Here is a 21,517-nt window from a genome sequence, read left to right as displayed (position 1 = left end):
CCGTGAATCTAGGTGTGAGGGATGACAACAGAGAGTTGTCACTGAGGAAACTAGAATCACGCTACATTATAGATCAGGAAAGTCTAGTACCGAATTGATTAAACGTAAGCGAAGAATTGGCAATTCATTTGTATGAGTAAAATCTATATATGTCTGTATTCAGTTAGTTTTATTCTGTATTTTAAATCCTGTTTTTATTCCAGATTTGGGCACTTCTGATTGCAACTGTCGGAATATTCACAAAAGTAATGAAGGAATGTTGAACGCAAGGATTAATCACATGGATATGTGGATTTTTTAATTTTAATCTACATGATGGCGACATGGGTAATGTTGCTTGTTGTGAATTAAGTTCTATAGGAGGCCTAGCATTGAGGCAGAGATGAAAGACTATATGGACTGAGATGGTCTTATTTTCTTGGGGGGGAAGGCTTGCACTGAATGAATTCATTGTGGTAATTTTGCACACCTGGGCACAATTGTAATACTATGGGTCCAACATAACTTGTATTTTTTGGACTATTGGTATATGCCCAGTCATTATAGGGATATAGCATTAGGATACCAATATGGGTAAACTTTGCCCACTTGGGCTTAATTGGAAGTGTCAGGGTCGTCCTCCTTTTTTTGAATAAAGTTATTTACTTTATTGTCCATAGACGACAACACATGTCCCTACGTCATCGACTCCCGTCCTATAAGCGAGCTAGACACCATGCGCAAGTAGTCGGGAGATGTTAATCTATCAAACATAACTATGACTATTTGCTATATGGAGATTTGATTGGAATCCTTGCAACGCTCATTCCTAGTTATATACAATGATATAATCACAGTATTGCTTGCAATATTTTATTGGTATTAATTGTACGTCCAACTGGAGTATGCAATGTACTGAATATTCAAATGTTAATTTGGAGTTAAATCAATTGTATACATATGTTTTGGGATATATGCAAAACAAATAGTGATTAATTGCACATTAAGAAATGGCCCTGACAGTTACCCATAAATCACATGGGTGGTGATTCCGTTGTTTAATCACATTGCTTTGAAGTGTATTTAAACATGGCATTTATATGTATTCAAGAGCGTGATCAAGGTGTCACAAACAAAACTCTTCGTTTTTCACTTGCAAATAAATTATTGCAGCAATTGGAGTGTTCGAGTGGTTCCTGAGAGTGACGGGGACTTTTGGAAATATATATATATATATATATATATGATAATGGTTCAATTCGCCCTAGGAAATATCATCGTTAAGGTCATTGATGTGTGTGGATAACCAGAAAATCCAGTTTTGTTCTTTTCTGAAAAGTATTTTCTTGTTCATGTGTTGGTAGACCTCTAATACAGTCCAACATATGTCTTTGGGGAAGTGTCCTACAGTGAAAAATGGGTGCTCATCTTAGTATTAGATTTATTGCAATGTATGTTGCTACGATGCTCCATGAGATTATCCTGAAGTGGCTCATGATGCCTATACATCTCATATGGCATGGGCAGGTGATCATGCAATTACTGTGTGTTTTTTGTACCCATGTAATTTGTGCTGCTCAGTTGGATTTATTTTGTTACATCAGTTGAGGAGCATAAATTGCAAGAGCTGCAGGGAAAATGTCCTGCCACGGGAGGAAGATCCCACAGAGGCCTTTGTGTAGGTCTTGTAGGTTTTCTTGGTCTTGTGAGGATCAACATGTCCTTTAAGTTGACTGTGCGTTTACATGCAAACCTGGGTAGTGGTAATGAAAGGTTGCCTGGTTGTAAAATGGCCCAGTGTTTCCTAATAATCTTTTGGAAAGCATTGGACTCTGGTGTGAAGATGGTAACACAAGTTAGCACATCTGTACTGGCCCTTCTGCATGGTCCCAACAGAGCCGCCCTGTTGGTTTTAGCACGTTTTTTGTGCAGTTCTTATGCACTGCTGGGGGGTACTAGTGAGCTTCTAGATTAGCTGCTAGTTGTTGTACTTGGATATCAAAATTGTATGAGTTACTGCAATTGTGGCATTATCTTAAAAACTGCTCGTAGGGCAGATTGTCGCGCAAAGCTTTTGGGTAATGGCTTCCATATAAAAGCAAACTGTTGCTATCTGTGGGTTTCTTGAAAGTGGACAGGTGGATCATAAGATCCAAAAATGGTAAATACTCTTCAGAGAGGTTGCCAGTGAAACATAGCTAGGGCTTCAGCGTGTTGATCCGTTCACAAAAGGAGGTGAAAGTTGCTTTTTCTCCTTCCCAAAAAAAATCAAAATACCATCAATGTATCAACACCAACTGGGGAGATTTACACTGTAGGGATTGGTAAGATACAGAATTTCCTCTTTCTCAAAGTTTGCTATATAGAGACAGGCTACGGTTGGGGCAAATGTGCTCCCCATAGAAGTGCCCTGGGTTTGATGGAAAAGTTTGTTACCATATTTGAACAAATTCCCAGTGAGAGCTAGTGATGCGCACTCATGACAAAACTGATAGGGGTTGGCATCACTTAAAAGAAATCACCTATTCACCACCTATAGTGTGTACTGGCACCTGTGAAGTTAACTAAGATTACTAGTAACTTATACAACTGCCCTAGATGTATGCTGATAGCGACAGACTATATCCACCTATTCAGGTCTTGTCCAAAAATATTTTCCTATTGGAACTCAGTTTGTGACTTTATCAGGAAAAAAACGGGATGCACATTAAAGTTTGTACTTGCTTAATTTTTTGGGGTTACGTTTGGAGGAAGATGCACAACCTTCGGTTTGCAACAAACATTTTTTGCTTTCTGTGATTCTCTTGGCTCGGCGGGAGATATGCAGACAATAGAAATCAGGAAGCTCACCACTATTTGTAGAGTGCCTCAGAAATATAATATACACTAGTGAGTCGGATATGGCATGTGACCCTACGAGCGAGAGGAAAATGTGGGCTCCGTTGGTGAGGTGGAGAGAAGAGGAAACTTGAGTCCTATGATTAGGCCACCCTGCTGTGGGCTACAATTATCTCCTATTGGCGGTATCGGTGGGTGCAGGAGAGGGAAGTAGATACAGCAGTACGATTGTGGGTCACTACCTCATTGGTCACCGGTCAAGCCCCCCCCTGCCCCCCCTTTTGAAAGACCTAGAGGGAACAGAGCACACCCAAACAAGAAGGTTGGCAAAATGAGGACAAAAAAAACAAACTGATAGGGGTTGATAAAGTCCATTCTATTGATAAGAGTTCTTTCAATCACCTCCAGGGTAGCTCCCTGGGGGATGTTTGTATAGAGAGCTTCTACGTCTTTAGTGACCAATAGATCTACTTGTTCTGTGCCATTGGTCACCTCAATGAGATTCAGTCCATCTCTAGTGTCCTGTAAGAAGGAAGGTGTCTTTTTGACCAGAAGTTGGAGTAAGTGATCATAGAATATCGACAGTGGTTCAAGTAATGAACCTATGCCGGACTCCAGGGTTCCGCTGGGGGTGTTCTGGGGGGAAAATGGCCCCTTATGTATATTCAGGAGGGTATATAAATAGGGGATTTTAGGTAGTTTGTATATCAGGCAATCTATCTCATTCTTAGAAATCCACCCTTGTGTTTCCACTGTAGAGACCATGGAAGTGGTGCAAGTACTCAGGCGGTCAGCAGGGTCTTGACTGATCGGGGTGTAGTACTCACTAAAATTGCCCTGCTGAGCAGCTGCAACAGGCCCTGCCTAGACCTGCAACTGGTCTTGCCTAGACGTAACTGGTTCTGGCTGGTCACTGTTTGGGTGAGTTCCTGATCCACAAAAGGTGTTTCCCCAGGTCATGGGCCCTTGGCTGGCAGAGGGTGAGCTCTTCCTGTGAAATTCTTAAGTTTTGAACTCCACACGCAGGTCCTTGAGAAGGTAACTTTTTCAGTGGAGCTATACTTGGTCCCTATATTTGTCCCATGGTCCAATGTGGTAGGTCTGAACATGTGACGTTGTCCCATTCTAGTGGAACCAGATACCCACTGTTAGAGCTTTCCGCTTCTAGCCATTATTTTTGCTTAAACATTTAAAATTAGATTTCTCTGGTTCTACTGATTGAATTTTTGTTGTTTTCAGTCTAATTTTGTTTATATCATTTTGCACTAGATTTCTATATTGATTTGGGATTTTTATTGTGCTGTATGTTCACATATTTCAGTTTGTGTGCTGCATAAATACTTTACACTTTGCCTCTGGGTTAGGCCTGACTGCCTTTGTGCAAAGCCACCAGAGGGTTAAGCACAGGTTAAATTATGGACTTGTGTGGTTTGCCCTCACCAAGATTGCGACTGTTGCATCAGCAGGGTTCTACCACCCCCCCCCCCCCTCAACCAACAATCCAGTTTCTCTCACACCAACACTAGATACAGACTTACAAAAATGACACACTGCCAATGCCATAATGCCTGCATCAGTTTAACCTCCAACAACTTGGAAATGCAAAACTTACTTCAGCAGCTACAGCATCACACTGAAATAATGTTCAAAACACACAATGCATTAAATAACACAGAGCATACAATATGCACGAGCACCACAATCCCAACCTACCAGCATGGTGCCAAGGGTCATACAGAAGGCAATGAGTTGCTTTGCACTACTAAACTCCATCCCTTATCTTGCATTATAATAGTATTAGACATTGCATTGATCAGAAAACACTCACCCGCTCCTCCATACCCTCTGACATATTAGACAGGGCTTCGGAAGGAAAGATCATACAACTGACTTGCCTCAGTGAGAAGAATACATCAAAATGGTAGATTCATAGACTGTGTACCCTTCCACGCATAGTATGTTGAAGGCACCTACCTGATCTAGGTCTGAATTTGACACCACAGATGGGAAAGAGAGTCAGCACAAAGTTAATAACATCAATGGCTGCCATGTACCCTCCAGTGAAAATCTGAAAAACAACAGAAAAGGGTTATGAGATGATGCGATTATACTCAAACCAGCTGTGGCTGAAGAGGAGCAGTGGGTAAAGTCTAGAGCAATAAGTAATGCATTGACTAGTTTAAAACCAGACAACAGTGTTGTAATATTTGCTTTTCACATACTTCTGCATATGTTTTTATTGATATGCATTCTAATGCCATTTTTGGACTCAAATTTCAAAGTTTAAGAGTGTCAACTGTTTAATGGAATGCTAAGCGACAAGGATCTTTTAAAAATTAATGTAAAATAATTATTGGAAAGGTAGGAGATGCCACTGGCAAATGCCCAGCTAGTTGCAGTAGGCTATATAAGGAGGGGGGCTTCTCTAACCCAACTGGGATCACACTAAATGGACATGCATGTAAGAAAATTGATGGATCCCAGTGTAAAAGGCAAGGAGGGAGGTCCTTGCTATTAGAAGATATATAACATAGGCCTTCAGCAGAGTTCCTATACGCCAGAGTTCCTATACGCCAATAGGTGGCATGTGAATTGTAGACTTCTCAGGAGGCACAAGCTCCAAGTGAACCGCAGAACTTGACTACCATTGGTCGGAATTCTAATTGTTGTGGGTTCTATTCAATAGGCTCTCTCCAGAGGATTTCAGCTTCCCGTTCTCATTTTCGAACCTTTCTTTTGAGGAACAATTGATTATTTAGTTTAAGAGCAAAATGACAGAGGTCAAATTGGAGTTCAACATCAGGACCAAATTCTCCGACATGAAAATCAAAGTTAGGAGTAGGCTCATGTTGGTTCTAGATAACAATAAACTAGCAATGGTGGTGTGGGGACAGATGCAGGAGTCGTCAAACCTTTCTTCCGAAGAGTCTGCAATGTACTTGCCCATCACAATCCACCAACACATAAGAAGTGAAAGCACGAGACGGAGGATACTAAACATTATAACACAAAACAGTACAATGTCTGTTCCAATGGTCTTGAAGAGTGAGCTTTAACACAAAAGCCACACAGCCAGTAGGACAGAACCAGATCAATGAGTGGGTCCTCACTGGAAGGCAATGGTACTGATGCGCCTTGTGATTCCACCATTTCACACCACAACATGTGCTTCAAGTTTACCTCTTTGGGTAATGTGGGGAGGTTACCCACTGGCCAATGTGTTCTTTCCTGTACAACTGTTGATTTATTTCGTTTGTACACTGCAGCTTTGATAGAAAGTATGTATGTATCTATATCCGGTGGAAGGTTATGGCCAAAACGTGTCGGTCTTTCAGTGTCCTGTTTGTTTATGGCAAATTAATAAAGTAAAGCTACCTGAATGGAGGCGTGCCGCTTGTTTCCAGTTTCAGAGTGAGAACGGAGAATGGGTGTTTCTCATACCTCTTTAGGTTTATACAGGGGTTATAAATACTGTATAAACCTAAAGGAAGTATGAAGTACACAGTGCTTCCAAATCCTCAGACGTTCTGCCCAGTAACACTAAAGGGCTTTGCAAAATTAACATAATATTATAGTGAATCAATAATAGTAAATGGCATTGCAAACTATTATTCAATAGTTTGTAACGCTCTTTTGGTACAATGTATACAATCCTCTAGTAACTGCTGCCTTGGTGCTCCTTGGATTGATACTATGCAACTTACTATTAGACAGGACTAGAAAAGCTACCTAGCCAATTTGTTGACCTGGTGATGCCCTGAAGCACAAAACTACCAATTTAAGAACAGAAACTGATCATCCATCTACTAGAACATAGGAGTGGATATGATGAAGAGTTAATTACATCTTAACACACTTCTCTCATGCAAATAAAAGAACAAGCCTGCTGCTGAATTTCTATGCTGAGCAGCAAAACGCTTTACGTTTACCGAAAGTGGAGTTGGCCTACCTACATGTTCATGCATAAAGAGAAAAGGGGGAAGAAAAACAGCAGAAAGTTTGTTAAAGGGTATTTCCCGTGGCTGGATTCATACCATCATTTGCTTTTTAAAGACAGACGATTCATGACTAAAATCTGTCTGATCATGGCCTTAATAATTGAAAGTTTTAGAAAAAGTGTGTAGGTCCATTAGTGAATGGTCTTGTTAGAATACAAAGGGTTAATAGCAATGCGTTTTAAAGAGAATAAATACTTCAACAAACAGTATCATGCAGCGAACATCTGCTCCCAGGCCGAGCATCATTAATAGTGATGTTTTCTCCCACGCAAACACATCCTGTTGGGCTCTAGGAACAGAATTTTCTACTGCACGTTCTTGCATTGTCATGGGCTGTTGCTGCTTCAATGAAAAATTAACATGTGCCTACAACATTTAGAAACATGCAACACAAAAAGATGGACGGAATGTTGAACATTGTCAAACATTCACCCCCAGTCACAGATCTGGGTTTAATCTATCGTTATTTTGCTCACCACGCCACCCCAATTCAGACATCGCCATATGCAAATCAGCCTTGCCCCTGAGCCTCATGGGAACAGTCCAGACCGAACTGCCAGGCCATGTCTTCCCTGGACAGGAATCAAGCATCCTAGGACCGGTTTCGGGCTTTCAGCCCTCATCAGCCAGAATAGCTTGACTCCAGTGGCGTAGTGAGCACGGCACCCACGTCTGGGCATACCCTTCCCACTTAGTGTGAAAATGCAACACAAAAAGATGGACAGAATGTTGAACATTGTCAAACATTCAACCCCTAGTCACAGATCTGGGTTTAATCCATCGTTATTTTGCTCACCATGCCACCCCAGTTCGGACATAGCCATATGCAAATCAGTCTTGACCCTGTGCCTCATGGGAACAGTCCAGACCGAACATTTAGAAAAATACCATGGCCATTGGCTCATCCAAACGCTTTCTGCATCTGCCAGGGCTTAAAACATCTGTTGCCTCACACCACATAGTAAGGCTGGGCTTTTTGCTTAATTTCCTGTCTAGTTACATGTGATGTCACCAATGATTAATCAGCAAAAGAAATAAGTGCAGGTGTCAAAACATGTTTTTTAATATGGCACTGCAGACTTTCACCACTGACACCGCCCAAAGCAAGGTGCAATACCTGACCCATGGGTCAAATAGTAAAATGGGCACTTTTGAAAAGGAATAAAAAGACAAAATTAGGGTGCCAGTGGGACACACACCCCTGGACCTATTGGACTAATAGAAGCTACCCCCTCATTTTGTGTTAGAGAATGTTTTACTGACATTGGAAGGGACCCCCCCCCCATTTCCTTGTGTAAGAAAGGGTAGCACTATTGCGGTCTCAGTTATTAGACAGTCAACGGGCAGCCATGGTTATCTAAACACACTTGTTCAGTGTCTCTGAAATCAGTGTCTTTGTTACCTCAACACGCCTGCTACAGTTTCCATTGCTATGGGTCTTACTGTGGGCCTTGCTGTAGATCTCAGTGCTGCTTGCCTTTGTTCTCTTCTTGACTTAGCAATGTACCTGCAGGTCTCAAATACTCTGTGGGAGAGTTTCCATCTGGCGCAATAAGCGTAGGACTGCGGTCGTATCCTGCGTGCCCGGTTTAAAACCCTTGTTTGCGCTGTCGAGTGCACAAGTAAATCTCTGGGTGTTTTAGTTGACATGGGTGTCACCCAGTCAGGAGGTGCAACAGCACTGTGCTGGCTTTGTATTTTACAATGGGTATTACGAAGCGCAATGGTGCGTTGTGCAAGGGGAGGGAGCTCGCCCAGGCCGCAAGCTGAACCCGGGCCATGGGAGCCACTTCTGCAACCCGGGGCTCAACCATGCAACAAGGCCTAGCTTATTCCCCCCTTGCTGTCACTTGCATTGCCACTGCCCCTTCCACTTCTGCTGCCTTTTTCTGCACCTAATGTAGCTTGTCTTTGGGAGTACCCACAGCCTGCCTCCCCCTGCCACTGCTGTTACAAGTAAAACAATTGGCGAAGTCCAGGTTTATGTATGGGCCTTTTTAATTGTAAGCTGTGTAGTACTAATGCAGTGCCTGAAAAGTGCCTTTAGAGCACTGAGTTATTGGGTAGGCTGACTGGGGGGGGTCGGTGGAGGGTATTGGGGGACCTTTAATAAGCACCAATAACTGCCAGGCTGGCAAGGAAACCCTGGTTGGGGTTGTTGGGGCTTAATGACAAGCGTGTGGGCGTGCCGGCTCCTCTGCAAGGCAGAAGCGGCAGCGGCATACCAGCGGCTGCCTCCATACCCCCGTCAAAGAGCCCGCTGCCTAATGCCTGCCCACTCGCTATCCCCCATGGCCCTCGGACCAATAGGTGCGGTGCGATCTGCGGCTCGATCTGCGATCGCAGACTCTGGTCTCCGAGCTGCCACTGGAAATAGGCCAGAGCAGAGCGGTTCATAGAAGTGAGCAAGTGGGGGGTCAATGCGGGGATAGAATGCAGGCCCGAACCTTCGAACAGGCCCATATACATTTATATATAAATATGTTCTCTGAAAAAACTAAAAGGTTAAAGTGGAGTTATACGTGAGGAAGGTAGTAAGATTTTAACTTACATTAAAAACACTGAGATTCATCACTTAGGCCCCCAGACTTCAGATGTCTGGAGTGATGTAATATGTGAGGTCATAAGCAGTTCCTACCAGTGGGGCTAGTTTATATCATTCTAAACAGATCCATATATGGAAACATATATATTCTGAGAACCTCAATTAAGAAAAACATCAAGACTAAAAGAAAGTCCAACAGCGCTACAGTCTTAAAGAGGGGTGTCATCCATATTGACAATACCAAGCCTCCAACTTAGAGTGGGTATCACCCACATCAACAATGCCAAGCCTCTACATTTACAGTGATACAGAGGGTATCAACCAAAATGGACATCAGGGGCAGATTTACAAGAAACGGACGCATCTGTAGAGATGCGTCAGTTTACCCGCACCAGCCAGCGTCAGTTTACCCGCACCAGCCAGCAATACCCTTGCGCCACCATGGATGCACCGGATTTACAATATGACTCACCAAGGCTCAAGGACTGACAGATGCGTCAGAAATTATGACACATCTGTTGGCCCAAAAGTCCCCCATTGCTGTAGACACATCGCAAGCACGATGCAACTCCAGCAATGCATGTTGAGACCTATACTTATTGTACCACGTCACTCCTTACGCCTGCTTCAAGCCGGCGTAAGGTTTTGACGCAGTGGCATCCTAGAAGTGGAGCAGTGAAATCTTGTAGATTTCACTGGTCACTTTTACGAGGCTTTCCTGCGTAGGAATGCCCACCCGGCGTTCATTATACCGGATGCAGGTATAATGTGACGCAGGGCTTTACAACGTTACACATCTCCCAAGATGTGTCACATTGTAAAATGGCTGCACCGTCAGCGCAAAAGTGTTGCAGGGGGCTTGTAAATCTGCCCCTAGGTCTCTAACTTTACAGTCATACAGTGGAATGCCACCCAAACTGACAATGTGGAGCTTCTACCTTTACTGTTGTACAGCTGGGTGTAACTCAAGGTGACGCAGACAAGCCACTATTCGTACAGTCATGGGGCAGGGGTGTCTCCCAAATCGACAATGCCAATTTTCCTCCTTCTTCTGGCATACACCGGGTGTCAGATCATTAGGCATGGTTGGCTTTAGCTAAAACCTACCTGAATTGTGAGTTGTTTGGACAGGAGGGCCCCGATTGTGTTGCACATGTTTCCAAAAAAACTGTAGACACTACAGATAACCGAATCTCCATGCCTGGATTTCTTGCTGCATCGTAAATAGAAGAGCCTGTTAAGTAAAACAAAAGAAACATTTGAATTACTGCAACCAGGAAAAATAAATTGTGATAAACAGTCAAGAGTGCTATTTAAAATGAACTTTCAAGCATGCATAAGTGTTGGTGAGAAGTAACTCCATTGTTAATATGTTAATAGGTACTTTAATGGTAATACTTTTATCCGAAAGTCACCTATATCATTACGAGTCTTCTTCAAATATCTCAATTCTTTGTCCAGTAGTCTATTATCTATTCGTAGGGCTTTTGAGAGGAATAGATGATTTTGCGTAGTGTTCCCACAATTTTATTCCCTTATGATTATCTGTATTGTCAAATTCTGCGAGCAGGTGGACTCTAAAATAAGCCTATTCTGATAGGTAGTTGAATCTGCTAGTAGGCAGGGCAAGTTCTTTTGTTTGGTCGCAACACCGAAGACTGTTATAAAATGTGTCACTTGTTCGATTAGTCCATTTTAGAAAGGATGCTGTAACGGTTACATCTGTTTTTGTGTTCCTTAGAGATGGACTGAAGAAACTAGTCGCTCTCTGATGTCAATACATTTTTTTGTAGTCAGTGATGTAGGGGGAACACATTCAAACTTGCAAATGTGTAACCCATGGTAGCTCGAGAGGTGCCCTAAATACGAGTTGGTGCTAAAGGAAAGTCATTAAGAAAACGGCCGTTCAATGCTCGCGGGCCTGTTAAAAAATAAGTACTTGACAAACAGTTCCCTCTTTTTGTCCCTTTTCTGAATGCTCTTAATTTAAGTGGGTATGTTCTATCAGAGGTCCTGCAAGTGTGTGATTGTTTCCTTTCTCATCAGTTGTTAAACTAATTTTAAAAGATCCAGTTAGAACCCAAAAATATCTGGTTACGTTAATTTAAGATTTGCAAGATTTTTTAAAAGTTTTTTCTTAAACACTTTTTTGGGGAGGAGTGAGAGAACATATATATATATATATATATATATACACACTTTCCAAACACAAAGTCTCCTGTCACCGGAGCCCCCGACCCTTCAGGGCGACCTCTGTAAAATGGGCACGGAGCAGCCCATCATCTTAAACACCAAGTAAACAAGAGGCCCATTACTGGAAAAACTGCATTTATTTCAACATCTCGCAGTGCAGATTCCTTCCATTCACCTAACGTTTCGGCCCCAATTGGCCTTGCTCACAGGTGGAAGGTGAGATTCAAACTGCCAAGTGCGCTCAGGCACGTCTTTATTGTCTCGCTTCTACCTTCTAACTAACTTTCCTTACCCACTTCCTGTTCTTCCCCCGCCCCTTCCCATCCTGCCTGCCCTGTCACAACGTAGGGCCAGGCAGACACGATATGACACCTCCCACCTTTGTACAAAACAGTCTTAGAGTTCTTAGTTCTAGTTTAGGTTTGGGTCTCATGCTTTGGTATTCAAGAGTGCATATGTAGTTCAAAGACGCTCCTGAGTCTAACACAAATTTCGCTGGGTGGTTTCCGATTCTGATGTCTAATTTGGGATATTTCTTTAATCTGTCCGGGTCTGACACCATGCATATATATTTGTCACTGTCTTATGACACAGGTGTATGTGGCGATGATTCTCTGGACGTTGACCTTCTAGATTTGTATGAGCTGACTGAACGATCATTTGATCTTGACGAGCTGTCTCAACGTCCTTTTCCTTTTACCGCTCGAGCATGGTGGCGCGTAGTCGGTCGCGATATGGTTGTCTTTCGCTTCGACTGTCGCGTTTGACAGGCCACTTCAAATGATTGTCCCTTCCACAGCGGTGGCATTGTTGACCAATGGCAGGGCATTGCCCCGAGTGTGGGTATTCTTGACCACACCGGCAGCATCTTGATGCAGGTCTGCCACTTCTATTGTGTCGCGGCTCATGACGTGATGACGTTCCATGGCGCGATGACGTTCTTTTGGAAGTCTGCGTGAATTTTTTTGACTTGTGGTGGTCCGAACGACGTTTAATGTCTGTGCGGGCTTGCATCCTGAAGGCCTGTTCTTTCTTTTCAGGCTTGGTGGCTTCCATTTTCTTCGTGTGGTCTTCCGCTTGATCATTTATCCTTGTCATCTCTTCTATTTCTTCCAGCATATAGTGTTTCTTTAACAGGCGCCGACGTAGGGATTCGGATTGGCAACCTTCAATTATGCGTAGTCGCAACGCATCTTCTGTGGTGAAGGTGTCGAACTCACAATGTCGGGCCAGGCGCCTGATGCGCACAATGAAGTCACCCATGGATTCGTCTTTTTCTTGTGACGCCAAGTTAAATGTGTAACGCTCATAGTCCAAATTGCGTTTATGTAGGAATTTCCGGTCTAGGGCCCCTTTTACGTCATCATATGAGGCAGCGCTGGCAGCGGGCAGTTCTTTGATGATTTGCGCAATGTCTTTCCCCACCAGGTTTCGCAGCGCTATTAGTTTTTGCTTGGAATCTTGCACTTGGAACCCAGTCATAAAATCTTCGAAATCCTCCGCCCAGCTCTTCATTTTAGGTCCCATACTATTTCCGGAGGTCAGCTCCAGTGGATCTGGTGGGCGCAGATAGGATACTCCCATGAACACTTGAGGCAATTGCGGGGGTTGGGCCGCTGCTCCAGTGCCTGAGGGCCGTGAGGTATCAGGCTGGGTGGTCATCTTGAGCCTGTTAGTTGATTCCTCTGATCAGTTGTCACTTAAGTTCGGCTCTTTCGGTGTTTCCTTCATTTATGGGCCTTGCCTGACCTCAAAATGGCCACCACCGAAAATCCAATAGGGGTCTATGGACAATGCCTGACTTTAAGATGGCCGCCGCTCAGGACAGAATTCTTTTCACACTGTCTTTCAGATTGTCTCCCTTTTCCATTACAGGGGGTCCCAAACTTCAATATTCTTAGTCTTGCATGGGATTCAGGCACACCTCGCTCATTCAGTGTCACTCACAGAGGGGGTGGGGGGGGGGGGGCTCCCGGTCGCTTTCACGCTTTCCACGCGTGTTGTTGAGACTCACTCGATCTTGGGCGTGATATGGGCTCCAACGCTGACCTCATGGGCTCGGGCTGAACTTGTTAATCAGCGCTCCTGCTGGGCAGCATTCCGGCGACGTGCGGGTCTTCTCCGCGATTTTCGCGCCCTTTCGCGCTTTTGGTCGTGGTGCTGCCGGCTCTTTGATCTCCGGCCGTGGTCTCACGGTGGGGCGTGGGTGATGTGGGTTCCAGACCATCCCACCCTCGTCGCCAGTGTACTATCACGCCCCGTAAGGAAGACGCGGAGCCAGGAGTTGTTGAAGACACGTCTTTATTGTCTCGCTTCTACCTTCTAACTAACTTTCCTTACCCACTTTCTGTTCCTCCCCCACCCCTTCCCATCCTGCCTGCCCTGTCACAACGTAGGGCCAGGCAGACACGATACAACAGCACTGATAGTTGTAGGTGTGTTATTCTCAACTCCAGTTTAACGGATAAGCATATGGCTAGATCCCCTCCTTTGGACATCCTTTTTAATAATGTAGTACACCTTGTGTAGGATAGTCTAAATATTGAATTAATGGGAAAGTGGCTTCACACCTGGTTACCTAAAAAAGAAGAATGTCAAAATTGAGCCAAAATTCGACTATCTTGCCATCTGAAGCGGTTCATGGTAGGCCTTCCTGAATCCAGAAGAAATTGACATGCTTTTATAAATAAATGTATTTGAGGCATGAATTCAGTTTTTCTCAGCATTTGATAAGGCTTGGGGAAGCCAGGACCAATCGTTCATCAGACCTTCTTGTGTTATATTTGAGGGCTATTGACGCCCTGTAGTTAGTTCAAGTATATGGTGGAGTAGTTTTTGTTCAATGCACCATTGTTTTAGGGGTCACATGCATCATTTTGTTTTCTGAGAACAGTTGACGTGCAACAGGTCAGTGACTTAACTATGTATTTACTGTTTATTTCATGGCTTGTACGATTGACAAAACTCAGTTCCAGGTTTGCTTCCAAACACCCTCCCACAATCCCTGGCATGCAGTGTTGGTGTGGAGGGTGACAGCTGTAGAATTGTTCGCTTTCCTCCCTGTACTCCATTCCAGCAAATTACAAAACCCCAGAGGGCCACACACAAGTTGCACAGTACTGGTAGGGTGAAAATTCCACTTCCACAAATACCAGTAAACCGTGTCAACCACCCGAAATTGGGAATAACCATGCAGCCATTTTTTTCCTTATCAAGGTATTTTCTTTTCTCGGTTATGTTATGTTAATAACTTTTATAAAGCGCGGCGATTACCCAAGGGTGTCCTGGCGCTAACATATCTATCCTGAGGCAGCGAGCAAGGGGGAAGTGAGATTATTCAGCAAAAAGCCAGGTTTTCAAGCCCTTCCTAAAGTCTAACAGATCAGTAGCGTTTCTGAGGCAAAACGGAAGGTCATTCCAGGCTTTCGCTGCACAAACAGCAAAGCCTTTGCCTCCCCCACAAAGCTTTCCTCCTGGACGGTACAGAAATCAGCTTAGCCCCCAACGAGTGAGGTGCTCTTTTCAGAATGTACCATTGGAACAGCTGGTTCAAGTAGTCTGGGCCTTTGCCATCCAGAGCTTTGAATACCAGGCAGAGTGATTTTTCGATGAATACTTCCATAGGTCACCTGCTCTGAGCAAGGGGGTAAGTGGGAGTGGATGATGTTGGGTGGAGGGGCACAGCGGGTTGAGGAAGGGGCCAGGGAAGGAAGGGGGCTTGCAAGAGGAGCACAGCTGGCTGCTCGTGCTATGTGAGAATTGGGCTGGGGCTGTGTCCAAGCTCCTCTTGTAGTCCGACGATTATGGGTTTTTATTAGCTGGATTTTCTGGCCAGTAAAATCGGGTCCAGTGTTGACCAGGACTTCTGGACACACCACCCCTCCCAACTTGTGATTGGGTCCATACATAGCTACCTGTACCGATGCATATGTGCAAAGTTTATAGTATCAATTTTAGACTCCCAATGAGGTCTTCTATTTAACCTTGGCAATTTTAGACCCTCTGCTATTTTTCTGGGGAATGCTCCACATGTTTCTCAAATGTGATGGATTTCAACATAATCAGTCTTAATCTTCAGTTTATGTGAAATGACTAAATTTGAAAAGGTTGTCAAAATGCCAATTTCTAACAGTTTAGTGCCTCCGATCTTGGCAAGGGCAAAGTTTATTGTTTTACCTCAACAAATTAGGACTTACGACAGGAAGCTACAGGTTGCGTTTCCATGAAAGGAGAGTTAAGTCGTGCACAGTGTCGCAAGTATGGTGCACTGATCCTCTGCTGTGCAAATTAATGTCTCACAGTAAGAGGTATGCATAGCATGTTTGAACAGAAGCAATGTGTTCCATGCAATAGCAGCAAAACTTCTCCAGTGGTTGCAGTTCTTTTTCAGACTGACCAACATGGGTTTCTGACAGCCACTCTGGAGGCTGGTGTCACAAATGCCATCACCATTGACCTCCTGAAATAGATGTGTGTCCCTTTTTCTCTCTTCCATATTCAGATCCATGTACCTTCTGCGAACCTTACCCCAGGCTGCTTGCATCCATGTAGCTTTATAGCCCAACCCATGCACCCAACCATTCATTCATTCATTCACGAATCAACGTTTCCACCATTGCTTAATTTGAGCCGGTGGTTTCGGGTGCTAGGCACCAGCACTTAATTGTCGACACCCGCACATATGACAGCTGCCAGACGGTGGTGCTGTTTGTATAATTTAGAGATGAGCAGAACAGCAGTTGTTTATGAATTCATTATGCATTAAGGACAACTAATATCTGCTGCCCAAGCTATTTTTTATAGCTTTGGGGGCCTGGAATAGGCAGAATAGTCATACTTGTAGCAGTGTGCTGGTTAGTAGTTGTGTGGGTACTGTCATTGACAGTGGCAATGGGTACAGAGGTCTCCTGACCTGAGCCCTGGCACTTTAAAAAAAAACACAAATTAAGCACTGGTATCCACCCATAAGCCTCTACTATAGCCTTAGAGCCCGCCGTAGGGGGCTCTACCTGCCTTCAAAGGTCGGCTCCAGCGTTAACGGCCCAAGCCAAATGCTAGGGCCTTTAACAAGTGAGCCGGCCTCTAATGGCGGGCTGACCCAACTATGGAGGGCTCTAAGGCTATTAGAGCCTTCAGGCTCCTAGAGAGCAGAATGCTCTAATTTGTAAAACAAAGGCTTCATGGAGCCCGAAGGGGTTGAAATCCCCTCGGGCTCCTTGGTGCCTTTTTTCTCAGCTGTTGCTGTGAATAAATATTGGAATGTTGATACTCCTGGCTTTCCTCAGCCGTTAGAAGATCAGAGCATTCCATGGTCTTTAAAGGAGTGCTCAACATTCCAATGTTCTAATCCTGGTTCTCACACATCTAGGTGACAGCCATGCAGTACTAGCTGGTCTCCTTAATGATGCTCTATCTTCTCTTAAAGCCATTTTGCATTCTACAGCTCAGCCCCTCAAAGGCACAAAGACATCATAACACATCACCACACATAATTTCCATTCTGGTAGCCCAAAGAGGGCACCTGGAGGCCAGAATCAGCTTCTTAATGGCTAGCATCATGCATAAATCTCTACATTTCAGCCAACTGAGCTAAATGTAGATGAAAGCCTGCACCACAGAAGGAGAAAGACATCAGGAGCAAATCCGGTCTACTAGAGGAAGCCCCAAAACAACAAAGCTGGAAATCCCTGCCAGGCCTTCACCTATCAAGCACCACATTCTGGAAGAAAAACAGGCTCATGCCAAACATGTTCTCCTTTCGGCAAAACCTGAAACACACATGTCCTGGGCCAACCTATTATTTCCTTGACTGCAACCTAATATGGTTGTTGTATGTCCTTGTTGCATGTGAAGACAATGGCTTCCCATGTGGATAGGTACATCAAATTCAAATACAGTAATAAGACTTCAGCGATCAGCAAGATTTCATTCATCCCTCCACTCCGCTACGTGTAGACCCTACGACCCATCCACTACTTTTTATTTATCCAACCACTCACCCATACATACAGCCACTCACCCAGCCACTTGTGGGGTCTCATTCTTACTCCTACACTGCCTCGACCATCCATTTGTACACTATTTATTCGTCCACCCAATTGCCAACCCACTCGTCATCAAACCAATAAACCACTTTCATACACCGCTTCACGTGTAGCCTTCATAACAAGCCACGCTACATCAGGGGTGTCCTGATGCAAACACACACTATATGGCAGAGCATACCAAGACAAATTAACATCAATCCATATTAGGGCCTCCACATCTGGACACAATTTAATGTAGAAGTCCTCTAGAACGTGTGGCAATAGCCCCTAGACAATACATGAAAGTGGCTTTTGAACTGGATGTAACGCTCCAGGTGAGGCCCCAACAATTTCCTACAACATGCCATAAGTACCTCCAAGAACTGTATAATGCCCCAGCGGTCAATAAATAGCATATTGTGTCCCAAACTGGGCGCAATAAGTCAGATGTGGCCTCTTATGGTAACACCAACACTTCAGGTGATGCACAAGGAGTGGACACAATGTTCAAGGAGGGGTTTAGGCATGCTACACAATAATCTAGATAATCTCTCCAGAACTGACGCAATATGGCAGACGAGGACTTCAGGACAGGATGCAATATTCGGAGTGGGACCTCCACGGGCCGGAGTCCAATAGTTCAAATGTGACCTACAGAATTCGACACTTTATGGCAGAGTTGGCATCTAGAAATGAACACACTGATCCAGATGCAGGCAGTAGATTTGGAAACATGGCAGTGGTGACATCTAGTACCAGATGCAATATAGCAGAATTGGTATTCAGAACTGGGTAGAACACTCAGGAGGAGGACTCCAGAATTAGGTACAACACTCCAGAAGAGGCATCCGAAGTAGATGGCACTACTGTGGCCTATATATGTGGACCAGAGCTGATCTCCTGAACTCCGCAACAATATATGATCCCTCCCAAATGAAAACAACATGTCCGGTGTGGACTCCAGAACTCGACAGACCACCCAAGATGTGCCCCTCAGAATTGGAATCCAGAGGAGGCCTCCAAAATTGGGAAATACACCAAATGTGGCATGCAGAATTAAGCACATTAAGGGCCAGATGTAGGTAAACGACATTTACCGATTCTAAAATACCAAATTTTACCGATTCAGTATTTTAGAATCGGTAAATGCTATGTAGGTAATGAATCGGTAAGTATTACTGAATCAGTAAAATAGGTAAAATAGGGAAACATTCAAGGGTGGCAGGGTGTCATATTGACACCCTGTTGCACCCCTGAATAGTGCTTGTGTGCACATGTGGCACACATACGTGCCCTAAGGGCATGTATGTCTGTCACATGGCACCGTTGAAAATGCACAGATTTGCATTTTCAAAAGGTATTCGTTATTTTGGTGGTGAATTACGAATCCTTAAAGCACATGAGCACTCTTTAAAGTGCTTCCTACATGCCATTTACCGATTCGGTAAATACCGAATCATCGCCTACATAGGAAATGGCCCAATACCGGTCGGTAAGCCTGAAATTTACCGTATTTCAGGTTTACCGACCGGTAATGGGCCACCTACATCTGGCCCTAAGACAGTAACTTTCACAGGCCGACAGATTATTCCAGACGTCTCTTGTAGAACGAAAAAACTATAGCAAAGGTACCAAGCAGGATTGGACACAGTATGAGAGATGTAACATCATTGATTGAACCGACCAACCAATTGCGTCTTCTAGAGTGGGAGACAATGCTCCAGATGGGCTGTCAATGAAGTTTCCAGAACTAGTCAGCACTCCAGATGTGGATAAAATGGCCAAGATCTGTGCTATAGAATTGTAAACGATTCATCAGATGGGGTTCCCAGACTTCTAAACACTATTCCAGATATGACTCCAGAACGGTACACAATACTCAAGATGTAATTTCTCATACTGGGTACAATACACCAGACAGGGCCTCTATAAATAGTTGCGAAATGCAGCATCTGGCACTTGCCCAAATATTACAGAAGATCCCTCCAGAATTAAATAAAGTCCTCCAGAAAGGGCCAAAAAGGCAGTGCTTAATTTGAGCCAGTGGTTTCCAAGGCTCGGCACAGGAACTAAATTGCCAATACTGGTGCGTTTGACAGTCTACCTAATTAAAAGACAACCACAACAGTTAATTATTAATTCAATATACATTTAAAATAGACTATTACCTGCTGCCCAAGCCATTGTTATAGCTTTGGAGGCCTGGAATTGTCTGAATTGTCACACTTGTAGTAGTGTGACGGTAAGTAGCTGTGTTTTTATTATCATTGGCAGCATGGCAGGGGCAATGTGTGGTGCAAGCAGCAGTGGCCGACTGACGAGAGCCCTGGCACTTCTTTTTTTACAAAGTAAGCACCGCCAAAAGGTCACATTAGGCATGTTAACACTGTACCCTACCTTCCTTTTCTGATGGCTAAGCATGGGCGGAAAATCCGTTACGCTCGCGGATTTTCGGTAAATTCGCAATCCGCAAGATCCGCGAATTTCCCGCAAAATCCGCAAATTCGCACGCAGCGGATTTTTTGCTGCGTGCGGTGTAAGTTCGCAATTGCGAACTTACACAAAACCCTCGCGAACTGGCAGAAATCCTTGCGAACTGGCAGAAATCCTTGCGAACACAAAAAAAGCATTCAGCAGGTTCAAAAGTTCAAACTCATCATTAGTAACCATTCCCTGTAGTGCTTCCTGACAAGGGCCCCTCCAGAGTTCAGTTGCTAGTTGCAACAATTATATGACCCTGCTCTGACCCTCACAGCAGGCTCATAGAATAGCTACAAGTAGGCCACAAAGGTCCTGGAAAAAAAAATTGCACTGCAACAGAAAGCAAATTACAGATAAGGAAGCAGGTGCCAGACTGGAATTTTAAAACGGTGACACATTAATAAATCAACCCCAAATTAATTCATGTCAGTTGAAGCAGGCAGGTGTGCTTGCTTTTCCCCCCCATAATCTACAGTGATGATGAACCAGAGGGTGGCATTGATGCACCAGAGGATGGCATGGGTAAAACAGAGGGTGGCAGGGGTGAAACAGAGGGTTCTGGGAACCTGTGATGATGAACCAGACATAGAAACAACATAATCGTGACCGTTGCGAGCCGACATGTAAGTTCGCAATTGCGAACTGGTACAAAACCCTTGCGAACTGGCAGAAATCCTTGCGAACTGGCAGAAATCCTTGCGAACACAAAAAAAGCATTCAGCAGGTTCAAAAGTTCAAACTCATCATTAGTAACCATTCCCTGTAGTGCTTCCTGACAAGGGCCCCTCCAGAGTTCAGTTGCTAGTTGCAACAATTATATGACCCTGATCTGACCCTCACAGCAGGCTCATAGAATAGCTACAAGTAGGCCACAAAGGTCCTGGAAAAAAAAATTGCACTGCAACAGAAAGCAAATTACAGATAAGGAAGCAGGTGCCAGACTGGAATTTTAAAACAGTGACACATTAATAAATCAACCCCAAATTAATTCATGTCAGTTGAAGCAGGCAGGTGTGCTTGCTTCCCCCCCCCATAATCTACAGTGATGATGAACCAGAGGGTGGCATTGATGCACCAGAGGATGGCATGGGTAAAATAGAGGGTGGCAGGGGTGAAACAGAGGGTTCTGGGAACCTGTGATGATGAACCAGACGTAGAAACAACATAATCGTGACCGTTACGAGCCGACATGTAAGTTCGCAATTGCGAACTGGTACAAAACCCTCGTGAACTGGCAGAAATCCTTGCGAACTGGCATAAATCCTTGCGAACACAAAAAAAAAAAAACCGCAAATTTGCGAGAATTCGCGGATTTTGCGGATTGCGGGTTCGCAAATTCGCAAAATTCGCGAACGCCAGATTCGCAAAATTCGCCCATGCCTGCTGATGGCTATTCCCCTCTGTGCACCTAAATATCTATCTTCATTGGCCATGTGATATTGTTGATTGACTTTGGG

At 44.2% G+C, this 21,517-nt stretch overlaps 1 protein-coding gene across 2 annotated transcripts in view; it reads right to left on the bottom strand.

Moving 5' to 3' along the window:
* The window catches only part of TMEM44 (transmembrane protein 44), a 151,486-nt gene that overhangs the window by 110,276 nt on the left and 19,693 nt on the right, over nt 1-21,517 (bottom strand). For both annotated transcript variants that reach the window (XM_086944288.1, XM_086944289.1), the window contains exons 2-3: nt 10,468-10,594; nt 4,792-4,885 (exon numbers count right to left, since the gene is read on the bottom strand). In XM_086944288.1, the coding sequence (XP_086800414.1) occupies nt 4,792-4,885; nt 10,468-10,594 (221 nt within the window). The remainder of the gene's footprint in view (nt 1-4,791; nt 4,886-10,467; nt 10,595-21,517) is intronic.

This window comes from Lissotriton vulgaris, chromosome 11, assembly GCF_964263255.1.
Source record: "Lissotriton vulgaris chromosome 11, aLisVul1.2, whole genome shotgun sequence".
Lineage (NCBI taxonomy): Eukaryota > Metazoa > Chordata > Amphibia > Caudata > Salamandridae > Lissotriton > Lissotriton vulgaris.
Note: the sequence above shows the minus strand (reverse complement) of the source record. Positions and strands in the feature narration are given on the sequence as shown.